The 17,438-nt window shown below is 39.7% G+C and overlaps 1 protein-coding gene across 1 annotated transcript; it reads right to left on the minus strand.

Annotated features, from left to right (window-relative positions):
* Window positions 1-10,241: 10,241 nt before the first annotated feature.
* LOC105229749 (uncharacterized) lies at window positions 10,242-12,450 on the minus strand. Its single transcript, XM_049454163.1, has 3 exons — window positions 12,212-12,450; window positions 11,655-11,884; window positions 10,242-10,827 (listed from the first exon to the last, which is right to left on the minus strand). Exons 1-3 carry the CDS (start codon window positions 12,324-12,326, stop codon window positions 10,384-10,386), a joined length of 789 nt encoding a protein of 262 aa, XP_049310120.1. The 5' UTR covers window positions 12,327-12,450; the 3' UTR covers window positions 10,242-10,383.
* Between the last annotated feature and the right edge of the window lie 4,988 nt (window positions 12,451-17,438).

Here is a 17,438-nt window from a genome sequence, read left to right on the forward strand (position 1 = left end):
GGTACATAACAATAGCAAAGAAGTTACGTACACATTTTCTAGTTGCGAGCATTGTTTGAAAGCGTCGTTAAAATTTTTGCTCGAAGTGCATGGTTCGCCGGGCTTTCAACGTCGTTGCCTCGGCTTCAAAGGTCAATGCAAGTCAAGCGAAGCCACAAACGAAGATTATTTATTACAAAAATATGCATAATAACATATTTTTCAGCGGCATTTTACACAAAGCTGGCGAGAAGGACACTGCTGGAGAGTAAATATTAGTCAGTCACGGCGAGTGGTTCCGGATTTGAATTAAGTTTAGCGTGGGATCAATTCACATGACGTTAAAAGTGTTGAAAACTCGTTGGGAAGAAATAAATTATCCAAACGGCATATGGTGATTCTTTCGTTGAATAAAATTTTTCCAGATTATCATCATGTTTGCGGTAGGTAGGTACCTAGACACCTCTAATAAAGCCTCTCCAGTACATATTATTCAAGCGTCTCATCAGCCTCCGCGAATGCTCTTCTTTCGCCCGAAACCATTACTCCAATTTTGGGAAGTTGTGATCTTTAGGATACGTTAGATAAACAATTTTCTTTCTCTTTTTCCACTATTTATTGATAAGAATGTTATGAGAGAAAAAAGTTACGCATACGCCATGTCATCCATATTCTATACGTATAATACATAGGCAAGTTGAAAATTATCGCCAAAAAGGAGTAAATATCGACAAATATCTAATTTAAAGTCGCGATAATGTTATATTTAAAAATTTATTCAGTAATTTTGCACAAATCTAATAAAATTTTCCATAAAACTTTCGCCCGCATCAATTTCCAATGTTACTCATACGCCCCACCCAACAATACCAATTGTTATGCTTATATTGTTTCCAATCACAAAGGAATGTATAGAAATAATCATTGCTTATCGCAAAACATAATTGATTGCATATCTAATACGCCGCACCGCATACGCCCCTCGCTGTCACGCCGCCAAATCATTGCTTTCATATTCAAATGTGATTATTGTTTGAGGAAAACACGCCATACGCAAAAGAAAACGTGCCTTTGTAGCAAATGGCGTGCACACATACACACACACAAACACTTTTATTTGAATATGTGTGTATTTGCGCGTGCAACTGCAGCAATATGCATTGCTTTGCAATCACACTGACAATGACCCAAATTGCGTGAAAGCAGTTTTTCGAGAAAAATATTCTATTTAAATAAGTCAGCGTGCCAGTGCACATATTTGTGTGCTTCTATATGTATGTATTATATGTAATGAACCGCGCTCGCCCAGCGCCATGCAACAACACGCGTCTTGCAACATTTGCAGCTGCGCTTCGCCAATCCGCCACACTCCCTTCTCCGGCTCAAAGTAAACAATGTATCTTCTGCGTTTTACTTACTTCTTTTTATCGGTTGGCCAAATTTTGCTTGCCAAAATCTTTGGCTGTCTTACTTGTGCCAAGAAGTGAAATCTTCAGCTTCTGCTGCAGCCATTTATTGGTTGCAGCTGTTGTTGCTTAGCTCCGTATCATTTTTCGATTTAATTTTTCATGCGGATTTGAGAGTGAAAAATTGTACCATCGACTGAGGCACACACGAGCATACGATCGCGTAGTTGTTGTTGGCTGTAGTGGCAGGCAAATGGGGCGCCCGTTTACATATGCATTTCAGTTGTAAATATACATATATAAACTTACTTACTCTTATAAAATGACATGCATGGAAATTTGTATATGCAACGGTTTGTGTGATTGTGTTAGTATTAGTGCTAGCATAGCACAGCTGCATCATTTTTCAAAGCTTTTGCAGATTCTTTTTCATAGTTTTAGCTTGTCGCCGTCGCCCATTTGTTTACACGCATAACTGCTTCTCATATAATTGGAAAATTATGAAAATGTCTTCGACGCTGCAATTGACAGTGATTGTTTGCTAAGTCCACTTTGATCGAAATAAAATATTATGCTCTATTTTTAACTAAGCATTCAATAGAATAACTTACTTGTTCCTCAGTAGCATTAATATATTTCTAGGTATAGTTATATGTGAACCGATATGGTGTCATTTACTAGAAGATACAAGATCCCCATGCCGTAAATGGGAGACATCTGTCTACAGCCGGAAGATAAATGAAATATCTAAAGCTCATACTGGATAGGAAGCTTTCACAGAAGCCGAAAATCGAAGAGGGAGCAAAAAAGGCATTGGTAGCTTTATATTGAAGTAGAGAAGCCATTAGCAAAAGATGAGATCTCTTAGTCTTACCCTCTGGCTCTACGACACCATAGTAAAGCTCATTATGTTCTAATGGAGTTTTCAGGTGATGGAGGGTTCTAGAAAATACTATACTTTCGAAGAAACTCGAGAAGGTTCAACGGGCGCCGCTCATCAACTTTGACCTCAAACCGGATCACTTGGATCATGTAGTCGCCAAACCGAACTCTGGCGGCTCAATCTCAACTCATGCACCAGCGAGAAAGTTGTGGGTGGGAAGAAGCCGTTGGAGAAGAGGGGCAGTGAGCTTCATTAAGGAAGAGTCAAAGCTTTACTGGAAGCTTGATGGAGAGGTTTATTGTCAGGAGCTTTCCATCAACTCCAGCAGTGTTTTCTAAGCCAGGGTTGCAGTCATTAAGGTAGCACTAGATTTACTACTTCAGAGTGCAGTCCTTCAGAAAAATTACCACCCACTCAGATAGCAAGGCGGTGACATCAACCTTGAACTCATTAAGAGCGCGTACAAAGTTGGTCAAGAAGTGCCTAACTTCGCTATCAATAGCATCGAGTATCTTTGTGATAAGACTAGTATGGGTGCCAAGCCAAAGCAGAATCGCAGGAAATTGTAAATCTGATGAGCTAGCAAGGAAAGGTAACGTAGAACCGCTATCAGTAGAATGGGAGCGGGTCGGTGCTCTCATGTTCTCTTGTGTTCTACTATTAGATAGTTGGGCTTGGCAGAAGTTTAGCCAGCGCTGAGCCACCATCGGTACATGTACTGTCGCAAAAGCCTTTTGGAACCAGATTGATCGCAAAAAATCTGGCGATCTTTTTGTCCTCAGGAAGGCTAGTCTCTCCATAGTTATGGGGTTTTTAACAGGCCATTACTCAATAGGTGTCCATTCTGTAAGGCTGGGAACTTAACCAGACGCCATCTGCAGAAACTGTATGAGATGGCACCAACTTAACACTTCATTCTTGGCTGTCTCGCGTTTGAGAGGTCAAGACATAAACACTTCGGAGCGCATACCTTCAAACATCCCACCAAACTACTGATGGCGAGTCATCGAAAATATTCAATAATTTAACGAATGGTGTTCCAAACATTTTAGCAGGAATCGGAAAATCCTAAAAAACTAGAAACACCGATTTTTCAGCTTCATAAAGTGCACAGATTTCGAATGTGGTCAAACTATTGTCAGCTCTTTCCAAACTCAAAACTTTTATATTAGCCAACTTAGCCTCTGCCCTAGCAACTATCACATTAAAGCTTTATCGAAAATCATTGAAAACCACGCAAAAAGTTTACATAACAAATTCTACATGTGCAACAAACAGGTAAAAATTTAATGAACTGTGTCCCAGTCACACGACTTTTAGTTCCACTTTTGATACAACACATTTTATTATTATTGTATATAATAACATAATTATTGCTTTACTCTAGTGTTCCTTTCACCAATATGTGTCAGCAAGTGTGTGTTAGTGCAAAAAGGTTGTGTAGAAAATATAGGCTCCCAATAAATTTACAATGCTCTGCGAGTGTAACGATCCTTATCAGCGTTTCGGTCAGCTCAACAAAACCTCCACATCGAGTAAGAGAGCGACAACAACGAGCACATGGTAATGGCATAAATATATAGTACATACTCACCCACATACCGACTTTACTTAAAGGCATTAACCGCAATCTGTGCATGACACTGTAGTGCTCTTGTGATTAATGAGCGAAATATTTTGTGAAATACCAGCGATGAAATGCCAATACACATACCCCTTCATATACTCCCCATATTAACAAGAATGAAATGAGAAAACCATAAACACATGGAATATATTTAAATATTCTTACATACTCATGTGCTTTTATGTCGTATTAACTAAAATTGAAGCAGAAAGTTGATATACCCAGTAAGCAATAGAAGGAAATCGCAAGCGATATATTTTTTTAATTTTATCAAACCTTTTTCGCTCTTTGGGGCCAATCGGAGATTCCAAGAGTAGCCAGGTCCTTCTCCACCTGGTCTCTCTAACGGAGTAGAGATCTTTATCTTCCTCTGCTTCCCCTGGCGGGTACTGCATCGCATACTATCAAAGCTGGAGTGTTTTTATCCATCCGGGCGATATAACCCAGTCAGGGTAGCCGCTGTCTCTTAATTCGCTAAAATATGTCAATGTCGTCGTATATCACACATAGCTCATCGTTCCATCGAATGCGATATTCAAGGTTATCAATGCGCAAAGGTGCATAAATCTTCAGCAGAACCTTTTTTTCGAAAACTTCTAACGTCGACTCATCTGATGTTATCATCGTCCATGCCTCTGCACCATTTAGAAGGACGGGAATGATGAGAGACTTGTGGAGTTTGGTTTTTGTTCGTCGAGAAAGGTCTTTACTTTTCAATTGCGTACTCGGTCCGAAGTAGCACCGTTGGCCAGAGATATTATGCATTAGATTTCGAAGCTGACGTTGTTTCTGGCATTTATGTTGGTTCCAAGATAGACGAAGTTATCTCCGACTTTGTAATTATGACTGTCAACAGTGATGTGGGAGCCAAGTCGCGAATACGATGACTGTTAGTATAATGACAGGAGATAGTTCGTCATGCTTTCGTTCACTGTCAGACCCATTTGTTTCGCTTCTTTGTCTACTCTGGAGAAAGCAGAACTAATGACGCGGTTGTTATGCCGAATGATATCGATGTCATTGGGGTACGCCAGCAGTTGTACACTTTTGTAGAAGTTTGTACTTTCTCTATTTAGCTCTGTAGCTCGTATTATTTTCTCCAGCAGCAGGTTGAAAAAGTCGCACGATAGAGAGTTGCCTTGTCTGAAACCTTATTAGGTATCGAACGGCTCAAAGAGGTCATTCTCGATCCTGACGGAGCTCTTAGTATTGCTCAACGTCAGTTTACATAGCCGTATCAGTTTTACGTGGATACCAAATTCAGACATCGCCGCAGCTCCTTTTCGTGCTGTTATAAGCACCTTTGAAATCGACAAAGAGGTGGTTTGTGTCGATCCTCTTTCATGAACTATTTTCAAGACTTAGGGCATGGTGAATACACTGATAAAGTCCTTGTCAAGCTTTTCGTACTCATAAATTTCTTCCTCTCTCTTTTTTTGTTTGCAAAAGCGTCTGGCTTCCCTCTTTAACGCTCGGTATCTATCTCTTCCCGCACGTGTAGTGGTCGTTTGTAACTTAGGCCGGGTAGGAAGGCGTCAATTGCGACATGGCACTCTCCATCGTACCAGCATCTTCGTTTGTATTTTCAGAAAACCAATGGTTTTGTTTGCAGCTGTACATACGTAAGGAGCTTGGAATGGCATCCCACAGTTTAGTTATACCCAGTTGCTGATGAGTGCTTTCAGAGGACAGGAGTGCAAGTCGAGCAGAAAATCGTTTTAATTACAGTCTTTAAGAAGGATTCAGTTTAGTTTAACATTTTTTTCGATAATGATCCGCTTAACATGTATTCTATCACGCGGCCAATTTTTTCTGCAAAACAGGATTGTATTTTCATAAACATTAACATAAAAGTAGTGTTTAAGGCGTGTTAAAGGAAAATTATCTCTTCAGTGGCTAGCTAGCTAGCAAGTGGCTACAATAGTTTAATTAGAAATCGTCTTTTGAATCCAAACAATTGACTCCGTAAATTTTTATTTGCTTGACTGGGTTATTTCGTTTCATTTACATATGTATAAGTACTCCAACTAGGCTTTTTCAGAGTTACAAAAAATAGCGCTGCACACAATATATAATTTTTTTAGTTGTTATCGACTCTTTTTAAGGGTAATTCTCCAATGTTAAGCCGCTAAAGCAGAACGACACTTTCCCAAGGACGTTTGAACGTGTTTGAGCGAAAAAAAGGGTAATGAACTCTGGCCGACGCTGACAAATGTCTTTCCCGTATGTGTATGTAAAAATATAAGCATGTGTGTGTTTTAACGGGCTTTCAGGAAGTATGTGGCAAATTTAAATGTTTTAACTTTTCCTGTTAAATATGAATACGAAAAGTGGAATTGTGACTTTAACGCATGCTGAAAGTAGAGTTATTGGCTATGAGGGGAAGTAGAAGCAGGCAATAAATACTGAGTGTGAAATACTTGTACGCGGACCAACATTTGGGTATAGTTTTTCGCTGTTTTTATAAAATAAAGTAAATAATTATATATCGGTTCATAGATATACCAACTCATATCCACCGAAACTTCAATGGTATCGGTGAAGTCGCTGGAAATATTGTATAATATAGCTATATGTACCTATATATTTACGGAAACCCACAATTCATACTTTGACATTGTAGGCAATTCTCGCTATCAATGCTGGACAATCTTGCAGCTGTAGCAAAATTACCAACAACAACAATAATTATTAAAGGTCGGCGTACGTGCCTAAACTGCCTAAAAGTATGTATGTAGGTATTTCAAATAATGTGTTAAACTGTATCAGGGTAAGTTGAAGGTGAAGGCATAAAATGTATAAAAAATTAAAAATTTAATGAAACCATACCTGCCATTTGGTTTGGTGTGGTTTGTATATATTTCTTCAAAAATTATGCCAGTGAGAACGTAACCGTTAATGGCAACTGTTATCGCGACATGATAATAGACTTTTTGATGCCTAAAATTAAAGCTCGTAGTCTCGGCGATATTTGATGTGGAGACGCCGCCACTTCCTATGCATCGCAGCAATCAATGCATTTATTGAGAGAACATTTCGGTGAGCAGATAATTTCGCGTTTTGGGCTGATCTATTGGCCACTAAGATCTCGCGATATCACACTGTAAGCCTAATCCTGAGGGGATATGTAAAGTCTAAATTCCATGTGAACACTACCGCTTTGATCCAGGTCTTGGAGCAAAATATCGCCCGTGTCATTCACCAGTTACCAATCGAAATGCTCAAACGAGTCATTCAAAATTGTAATCAACGGATGGACCATCTGACACTTAGCCGCAGGCAAAGAATGTTCTTTGCATTCCCCATTAAATTTGAGGTTTCTGTGTTTTTTCTTTCGAAATGGATCACCCTTTAAATGCCCAAAGACTAAATTATATCTGCTTCCAAGAGTAATGCAACAGTTCAGGACTTTTAGGCGGACAAAATCTGTCATTAGAGCAGCATTCGCTGAAACCAAACCGTCCAATTTGACTCATTGACACTTGATACGATGATTTTGAATGTTATGTTACCAAACAGAGCCAAATTATTGAGAGTCAACCAAAGCCATGTTGTTGTTATTCTAACGGATACCTAATCTCCGTTCGGATGGTAAGGGTTAAATAAGTTGTAAGCGAAGTCATTCAACGGTATGCCAAGGAAACGTACTTTTTCCACGGAGTCGTCGGACCAAATGGAGAAAGGTGTCAGATGTATGGGACTAGCAGAACATGCAAAGAGATGGCTAGTTTCATGCGAGGACTCATTGCATGCTGGACATATGCTTGATATGTCAGGGTCTACTCTGGATAAGTAGGAGTTTAACCTGTTACAAGTCACTCTCGTTTCTCACGGCAACTCGGGCTCTTCGACTGCAATGGGTGGTGATTTGACTCCAAGTACGCCATACACTGGGAGGGAGTCGTTGAAGGTGTTAATGGATCCACTGTGAATGGCGGTCAGTGAATGTTTGAAGTTTTTTGCGTCCGAAGTCTGGTTGGCTTTTTGTTTTATGTTGTCGACGTAGTTGAGGAAGGATATCTTGATACTCCTAGAAGATGATTACGCACCAAACAGGTGACTGCAGGGATGATATGTACGAAAGCACCCCAGCAGAAACTGTTTGGAGAGGAGTTCATTGTGCCCTTTAACTGAGAGCATACGGGCCCCAATACGCTGGTTTACGATGGGAGATATCAGGAGACATCCTGTCCGAGTTACCAAAGCCTTCGGGGCAACTGGCTGGGTATCCCTGCTTTATATCTGTCTAAAATAGGTTTTATTTTGTCAAAACTTCCTATAAGGTCTTAGATTTTTTTGAAATACTGAAGCTTTCGTCGGCAGAAATATTCACTATAAAATTAAACCCTAGACCTGAAATTTGGATACCTTTAATTGTGGGGTAGAAGTGATTTTTTTTCAACCTGAAGTACGTCTACATAAGATTTTACGTAAGTATATGCCGGTATGTAGGGGTTCAATTAGTGGTTGAGTGGTTGGGAGATATGTATACTCCTTACTCAAAAGTGAACTGCTGTTATTTCGATAATTTTCCTAAATTTTGGGTAGGTGTCATTTTCTTTTAGTTACTTTGTAAAGAATTAAGCTATTCATGGATATTTCTTCGGATATTTAATGGGACACCTTCATTTTTTGATGAGAGAACCTCATTTATACCCACATCAACGCAACTCACCGTTCTATTTTTCTTTTTGCAGTGTTGGAAATGGATACAATAATCGAAAAAAGCGCACCCATCTCAGCGCGAAAAATTTAATTTGTTGCAAAAATGCTCAGATTTAAACGTGCCACATTTTCGTGCTTCCTTGCAACTGCTACGAGAGCAGAAAGAGGTAATCTTTGTTGGCGCCGGCTGTGGTTGTCTTGCTATTATTGTTGTTGCAGTTGCAAATGCTCGCATTTTTCCACCGGCATCGATTTGAAACTAGGTTATTCGTTTCCAATCGGCAAAACGAATTCTATCAATTCATTGAATCTGGACGAAAACTAATCGCTTACGTTTTTGTTGTTATCTTTTTCTTTTTTCGCCGGTTTCGCAGCTATTGGTGAATTGTTTGGGTTTTTTGGCATTCGGTAGACTTTCGCATGCCAAAATTGCTGGCCTAGATTATTGCACGTATGCGTTTATTTTGTATGAGATTTGAGTGGAGTTGAGATTAGTACGTGAATATCACTTTTCTAGACTTTTTAGAATCATACTATTTTGGAAAATTTAATTTTGCTAACTATACGAGTTGGTGGTCGATAAATATTTAGCCTACAAATAAAATTAAAAAAAAATGCGACTTATTTTTTAGCCTATTATGCTTTGAGCTCGATACTTTAGATTCAGCGATCTTCCATTCCTTAGTCCGTTTGAAATATACGTTTATGGAGGTCTGCAAGAAAGGCATGTGACAGTGTTGCTATTTGCTAAGCAGTCTGATGTGATCTACACAGTGAAAACCACAGATAACAAGTACCAACACCTTTGTCGGACCCGATTGACACTTCGTTTGAGTCTCTTGAGGACTTCCACGTAAAACTCGGCGTTGACGTTTTGTCCAGGAGGAACAAATTCATGATGGACGAAGCCCTTGATGTCAGAAAAGATAATGAGCTAATTTTCATTTTTGATTTGCTCATTCATCAGTGACTCTTCCCAGCCCTCCAAAAAGACCTGGTGCCAGCGTAACACACCACTTCTTGCTAAAGCAGCATCTGGGTAATCCTTCTTTCACACAGAATGTACTCTCGTACCTCTGCTCTAACGAACCTGTATTTTTAGCACCAGTCACAGAAACAAGTCGAGCGTTTGTCCCAACTCTCCAGGTGCTCGGAGTCAACTGAGCAGCCGCTCGATTGTGAGCTAGGAACGCTCTCTACCGAACCCAATCGGTGCGCGCACGCGCCGAAGTACAGTCGCGGCGGAAAGAAAATCAGTCCCATTACTTTCCGCAAAAACCTTGTATTGATCTTAAAGAGTGGCAAACACCGTTGTGAGGTGACCCCACGGTTGCGCTTTTAATCCAGAATAAGCAACGCGGGACCCATAGCGCTGACAACTCTATCTATGTCTAATATTTTATGTAGGTTTTGAGGTGAGTACTATCTTAGTTATCTCGGGCGCCTTCAATCGGTGGACTGCAACCACGAGATCATGGAATTCTGTTAAGTTATTTTCAATGGTTGTCGTTTTGGCTAGGACGTAGCTTATCAAGAACCGTTATGAAATTTACTCTTGCGCTAATAACTTCAACGGTAGGGGAGGCTTATCGGACCGTCCCTTTATAATTGAATACCCATTCATCAGACTAGAAAGGCAAAATAAACATTTTTACTAAAAACTTTTTGGTTCGACTCTGAAATCATGTATTATTTATTACGTCATTCAAAGTTCCCTTTTATTGATACAGATTTTCATGTACTTAACGAGCTTAAACTAAATCTTTCGAACGTCACTTTAGAAGCATATTACAAGCTAAAGTGACAAACAAAAAAAGAAGGATCTACTGGAACCAAATGAGTAGGAAAGCCATCATCATCATCAGGACGAGATTGGTTTGCAGTATCTTGTCGGCAGAGTTCTTTCTGAAGTAACCTGTTTTCTTCGACATAACAAATACTTGTGAAGGGCCTTGAGCCGGTTGGGCAGGTTGAGCCTGTTGAACCACTTGAACCGGTTGCATTGGTTGTGGGCCTGTTTGGACACCTTGTGGTATTTGCACTGTCTGCACTGGTGGAACCGATTGTGGGGATTGGACAGTTTGGGGAGCTTGTGCTGACAGTTGACCAGCTTGCTGAGGTGGTTGGACAAATCCGATTGGCTGACCAGACGTGGCGGGTTGTTGAAAGCCTGCGGGCTGTTCCTGACTTGGCTGCGGAACAGCAGCCGGTTGAACAGCTGGCGCGGCAGGTTGAGCGGGTACTACCGACGATGGCTGGACAATTTGCTACAATAAGAGTAGAAATAATATTTGCATGAAGACTGTCTAAAAATTAGCGATTTACTTCAGCTTGTGCCGCAGCAGCGTTTGCAACTTGTTCGGAATTATTTTGTGGTGACTTATGTTGCTCTTCCGCTGGTGGATTCGGCTGATTAACTGCTTGTTGTATCCGCAAGTAGGAGTCTTTAATGCTATTAGCCGATGCGTGTTGTGCTGCTTGCTCAGCTTTTCGCTTTGCCACACTTTCTGGCACCTTTTTAATAAACGCGAGGAGTGGTTTTGACCGCGCTGTTGTCTGTGGAACTGGTGCCGGTGAAGCCGTTGGTGTGGCTGGGATTTCTACGGCTTGAGGTATAGCCTTTTCAGGTTGCTGTTGACCTGAATGATTCGCACATGGAACGGGATGTGGTTGCTGGGTGATGGTCTGGTTATTTTGTTGTTGTGCACTTGGATAATTTTGGGGGAATTGTGCTTGGCTGGCGGGTTGCGGGAACCCAGCCACAGGCAGTTTTGGATATATGGGCATATAGTAAGATGGTTGAGGCTGAATTTGTCCAGCTGATTGCTGCGATTGTCCTTGGGAAGCAGTGGGAGAGGGATGCCACTGAGGATGTGGGGACTGCTGGGGTTGTTGGGGTTGAGGTGGTTGCTGCTGCGGATACTGTTGTTGATGTGGTTGTTGCTGTTGTTGTGCTTGTTGCTGATACTGTTGTTGGTTTTGGTTATGGTTGCTGCTGTTTGTTGCATAACTGATGTTGCGGTTGCTGCTGCGGCACATATAAATTAGGGTACAACGCTTGTTGTTGTTGAGTTGATCCTGTTTGGATACTTACAATTTGTTGTTGTTGTGGCTGTTCCGGTTGATTTGGAAGTGGATCGCATACAATGTATTTGGTTTCAATGAATTTGTTCCAGTCTGCCTTATCACGTTCAGTTCTAACCTCTCTTCTACAATTTGGTGGCAAGTGTTCGCTCATATCTAGTTTTTCCTTTTTCTCACGACGAGCGGCGACGGCGCGGCTTATCAAATGTCCCGCGGTCATGCCAGCCAAGGCGCTTAGCGCTAATGGAATTGAGAAAAAAAAATGTAAAAAAAAAATGAAATAATAAAAAATAATAAAAATAATAAAAAAAAATTAAAAATAAATAAAACAAAAAATGAAATTCTGCGGCAACTCTAGAGTGAGATAACTATTTTCCCGTATAACAGTTGATAAAAATCTCAAAATGTCCGCAAAAATGTGTCAAGAAGTAAAACCCATCTAATGCGACCTAACCTCACTTTGAGCAGCAGGTGAGTTTCAGCTTCGTGTAAACCGTTAACCGTTATACAATATGATTAAGTATATCCTAGTATTAGAAATAATTAATATTTGCTACTTTAACCTACCCATATTTGCTTTCTTCCCAGGCACAGGCTTGCTCTCTGCTCCCGGGGGCATAAATGTCTGCAACAACACCAAAACGGCGAACCAACGGCAGAAGTTCACATACTTCATAGCCATTTCACTGTCTATATATCTTCCTAAACTTATATATGTACGAGTATATGTTTCAAAAAGTATAATTTTCTAACTCCGGTTTTCGAAACTTCCGCTTTTGCGCTGATCGACAGTGACACCACGCCTTCTCGGCTTAAACTGACACATTTTAGAAATGTGCTAGGGTTTTGGCGGAAAGTACCGTGCGGCGTTGGCCTTTCTGTCAGCTTTCGCATGACGGCACAATTAGAGTTCATACATAGAACTGTTACCTTCGGTTTAAGCGACTGTTAGCAGCTTCTCCTAAAACTTCACTGCATGCTTTTTGCGCTTCTTAGGGGGCAGAGCGTAGCGTGCGCGTTTTTAACCAAATATTGACCCCATTTTCATTTGAACAGTTGTTTTGTGTATTTTTGAACGAAAATTCTGAAACTGAAGGCGTAATTGAAGCGTTGAGGAAGTTAATTTGTAAGATTATTTAATAATTTTTTTAATGATTTTAATTCTGTGTGCGGAAATATTACGCTTTCTTAGGCTTTTGAACTTATTCCACCGGATCTCAATTAAAATGCATCGGTAGGCATGATAAAACAAATATACGATTATTTTTTTTTATTTAAAAAATATATATGTAAATATGTATATAACATTTGCTTCAGACTGAACTGCGTTGGCCTTCTTTATAGATTTACTATCTATGTTAGGAGGTCAAAAAACATTCGGTTTTTGTATTTGCACTTCTACCTAGATATGAAAAAATATATATGTAAGTCTTAAAGACGGAAAAAATATACTTGAGCCATATAGTCATTTTAAAGTTATGTTTGACTCACCAAAATATTCGTAACACACTTTTCTTCCGAAGGAGAAAGAAGATTGATTCGTTGGGCAATATTACCCGTAAAGATTTCAAGCCAAGTCCACCTCCTTTGGTCTTTGTTCGTCGAGAGAGAACTTTTACTTCTCAATTACTCAGCCTGATGTAGCACCTGTTGTTATTGGTGTCAATGCTGGTTCCAAGATAGACGAAATTACCTACGAGTTCGAAGTTATGACCGTCAACAGTGACGTAGGACCCAAGTCACCTCTGAAATAATTGATTTCATCTCCCTTCGGCTGACCGGTCCAGTAGCAAACCTCAGAAAGCCAAAGGAGCTCCCGCCCGTTCCCATTCTGCAATTATTGAGACTGAAGTTCAAGGCTAATATCACTGCCTTACTACCGGACTGCCTTTTATGGCTGCTACCTCCACTTGGGAGACGCTGCAGTGGTCAGGAAGCTTAAAACTGGAGCTCAAGCGCTGAGTTTGCTCATGCATGGTATTCAGAATTTTTTTTTTCAACAATGAGAACCATGGCGTCGGCTTTGGTAATTACCCGGCATCCGATACATTGCGGCATGTCCGCGCAGTTACCATGTCAGGTAACGTTCATTCAGAAGACTCGAATAGGATGCGCAGTCCGTTTAAGGCACTCCGAGAGGTACGATCCCAAGAGAAGGATTGCTGGGAAAGTGAGCATGTAGGAACAGCTTAAGGGTGCCCTGACCACTCAAATGTCATCAACAGTTCTCATCCTTTAAGGGGATGAGCTTCTTGGCGAGGATGTTACCTCTTCGCAAAAGGCTTTTCTCTAAGACGTCTTGACCTCCTTCCTTATTTCAGATTTGCATAGTGTGAGTACTTCTTTTCATTGCTTGTTTTGGCGCAGTACCCGTCTAGGGAAGCAGAAGAAGAGCAAAACCTCCACACCGTTGAGGAAGAGTCGTCTAACCGAAGTTCAAATTTCCGAGAGTTGCAATGTCTACCATAAGGGTTTACCCCTGTTGTTTGGTGATGTAATTGTTCTTGTATGGGAAACTCTTTTATTTGATAAGATATCTTCACGAAATTTGACATACTTGTATGTAGATTATTTTTCAAGGCAGCGCTCTAATCTCCGAACATGTTATTCAGATCGGACCACCTTAGCGTATAGTTGCCATATTATCTGACCGATGAAAAGCAAGCTAATATTGTTTATACCATTTAATGTCAAGCACCCGTGAAGGGAAGTTAACATTTTTTCCTTGAAATTCTTGGTTATGCCGGGCGTATGAGTAACAAAAAATCCTGGCATACAGTAGGAAAAGTCAAAGCGTTGCAAATGCTTATGTTAGAGAAAGGATAATTTATTTACACAATTGTGTCTATTTTTATAATATAATAAGATAATCTCTTTAATTTTTCTTAAAATCTCATTCCTCCTTCGCTTCAATTATGCCATTCATATACCATAAAAGTCCACTAACACCAGCAGAGCTGCAACACCTGTGATTTTCCCACGTTGCTGTTTGCAGTGCGAACCGAGGTTCCAGTCACCACACAAACACATTCACTCACACATCTACACGTGCTTAGATTTTGCTATTTGCTTACGTGAAGTTCTAATGCAATGTCGTGTAACGTCGCGAAGTGCGCTTCTGGCAAAAGGTGTTAATACAGTATTTGCATTTTGCATTTACGTAAAGTGAGTGCAAAAACAAACAAAAGCAAACGGAAAAAAACAACAAAACAACAATTAAATTAGTGGTAAATGCTGGTTCAACAATAACCACAAGGAAATGGCACACACACACACACATTACTATATGAATATATGGCAAAAAGCTCGCAGCAAAATAATATTGCAACACATCTGCATATACGCGTACAGGGTGACACAATTTGTATTCAAGTGACTTTTGGCTAACAAATATTTGGTGAAAGTGCCAATGAGAATATTTGTACAGGTCTTTTTCATAGGGACGCCACAAAAAGTAGATCCATAGGGACAGACATAACGCGATATTTTTCTAGCTCTTTTGAGATTTCTCTTCACTAAGGTTTGCCATTTCATCGTGGAAAGATATGCGATCCAACAACGAGTCGAAATTATTAAAATTTTCTACCGAAATTCGGAGTCAGTGGTCTCAACTTTAAGAGCGCTACGTCCAATTTATGGTCGTCGTAATCGTTCTGTCAGTTCAACAGTTGAATGTCTAGTGGAAAATTTTGAGTCCATAGGCACAGTACAAAATATTCCCAGGCCAGTGAGACAAAGAAGTGCCCGTAATGTTGAGAATAATGCTGCCGCTATCGCATCAATTGAGGAAGACCCAAATCAGTTTCCCACACGTCGTTCTCAAGCATTGGGCACCTCTGTGACGTCGCTGTGGCGATTTTTGTGAAAAGATCTTGGCCTACATCCTTACAAGATCAAATTGTCGTAAGAATTGAAGTCGCTTGACCACCAGAATCGTCATATGTTCCCGAATCGGGCTGAGGAACAACTTGAAAATGATCCAGCTTTTCATCGAAAAATCATCTTCAGCGATGAGGCTCATTGTTGGCTGAATGCCGCTTTGTAAATAAGCAAAATAAGTGTTATTGATAGGGCAGCAATCACAAGTACTCCATGAGTCACTTTTTCATCCCAAAAAAAATTACGGTTTGGTGCGGTTTATGGGTCGACGGCGTCATTAGGCCGTACTTCTGCTTCTGATGATCAAAGGCGCCACGTTACTGTGAATGGGAATCGCTACCGCTCAGTGATAACCGATAATTTTGGGCCCGAATTGGATGGCATGGACTTGGACAATATGTGGTTCCAACAGGATGACGCCAAAATTTTTGTTTTGTTTTCTAATCAAGAAGTATCAGAAAAATATGCAGGGACCGCCATGACGACAAGACCAATCGATAACGTTTCCAAACTCAACTCACGGTTTACTCACCACACCCTTATTTTCCACTATTTCAATCTTGCCACAACCTAATAGGCAACCCTTTAATTTAAATTGCTTTTGTTACTATTTCGTTGGTCGCGTTTACCGTTTTTACGCATGCTGCAACCACAGTGACCTTGACGAGCTACATAAATACAGCGAGCATACGAATAAATACATATGCAGATGAACAAATAGACAAACGAATACATAAATGTAAGCGGATAGGTGTAACTACGCAACGCTTCCGGAGCAACAGCAACAATGAACACATAACAGTTGCCAACAACAAAAAGTGAACACCTGCAGACGCATACTTATAATATTTTTATATGTACACTCATACATACAAATATTTAAGTTGCTTTCTGCGAATTCACGCAATAAAAATCATAACAAACCAACAAAAAAGCGAGCGGTGGAGCAGTGGGGAGCTGCGAGAGTTCATACGAAAAAAGTACAAAAGCATTTCTTTGTGACATTGGGCAAAAACAACAATAACAACTGCAGATGTGTGAATGTATGCGTACGTATGCGTGGGGGTGTAGGTGCAGCACAACATTGGCTGCAACAGTCATAACAGTAAAACGCACAAACGTCATCAAATCGGGAGCAAAAGACCAAAAGCCAACGAGGCAGTTGGCAAAGTGATTGAATGGAAAGATGAGATTCAAAGAGTGCAAATTGTATGTGCATGTGCATACATGCAAACACGAATGTGCAAACAGTTGACCGAGATGGCTAACAGTGGCTGAACAGAGTTATGCTAACATTTGGTTATGTTGAATGCAAACAAAATTTTTGAAAGCGATTGACATAGACAACCAATGTAAATTAATTTTTGAAATAATATGATTTTTTTTGAAGAAGTTTCAATATTTAAATTTTAAAAACTCTTAAATATATAAATAACATAATAAAATATAAACTATTTTTTTTTTTTTTAAATAATTTTCAATACATATATCAAATTTTAAATTTTTCAATATTTTCAAAATTTAAAATTAAAAAAAAATTTTAAATTTAGATTTTTCAACATTTTAATTTTTTCAAATATTTCAAAATTCTAAATTTTTCAATATTTTTCAAAATTCTAAATTTTTCAAAATTTAAAATTAAATAATATTTAAATTTTCCAATTTTTTTTTCTGTATTTTTTTTTTTTTGTATTAATAATTTATACTTCTGCGTTAACGGTAAACAACGCTTTTCCGCCATTAACAGCATTTTCGACCAAATGTTCCGACAAACTGTAAACAAACTGTAAAAACAAGTCTAACAGACGCCCTTGCACATGGTGAGAACGCAATTTGAAAGAAAAAGTGTGTGAGAGAGAACTGCAGGAATTTGCTGAATACGGGTGGTGCGTTAATATTTTAGTTGGAGGGGTTT

This window comes from Bactrocera dorsalis, chromosome 4 (assembly GCF_023373825.1).
Source record: "Bactrocera dorsalis isolate Fly_Bdor chromosome 4, ASM2337382v1, whole genome shotgun sequence".
In the NCBI taxonomy this organism is placed as follows: domain Eukaryota; kingdom Metazoa; phylum Arthropoda; class Insecta; order Diptera; family Tephritidae; genus Bactrocera; species Bactrocera dorsalis.

What these genes read in the sequence shown, in the direction of transcription:
- LOC105229749 (XM_049454163.1), bottom strand. Translation starts at nt 12,326, where the DNA reads ATGGCTATGAAGTATGTGAACTTCTGCCGTTGGTTCGCCGTTTTGGTG. An exon ending in TGGGAAGAAAGCAAATATGG is followed by an intron (nt 11,885 to 12,211) that starts GTAGGTTAAAGT and finishes CAATTCCATTAG; the next exon opens with CGCTAAGCGCCTTGGCTGGC. An exon ending in AGCCACAACAACAACAAATT is followed by an intron (nt 10,828 to 11,654) that starts GTAAGTATCCAA and finishes CTCTTATTGTAG; the next exon opens with CAAATTGTCCAGCCATCGTC.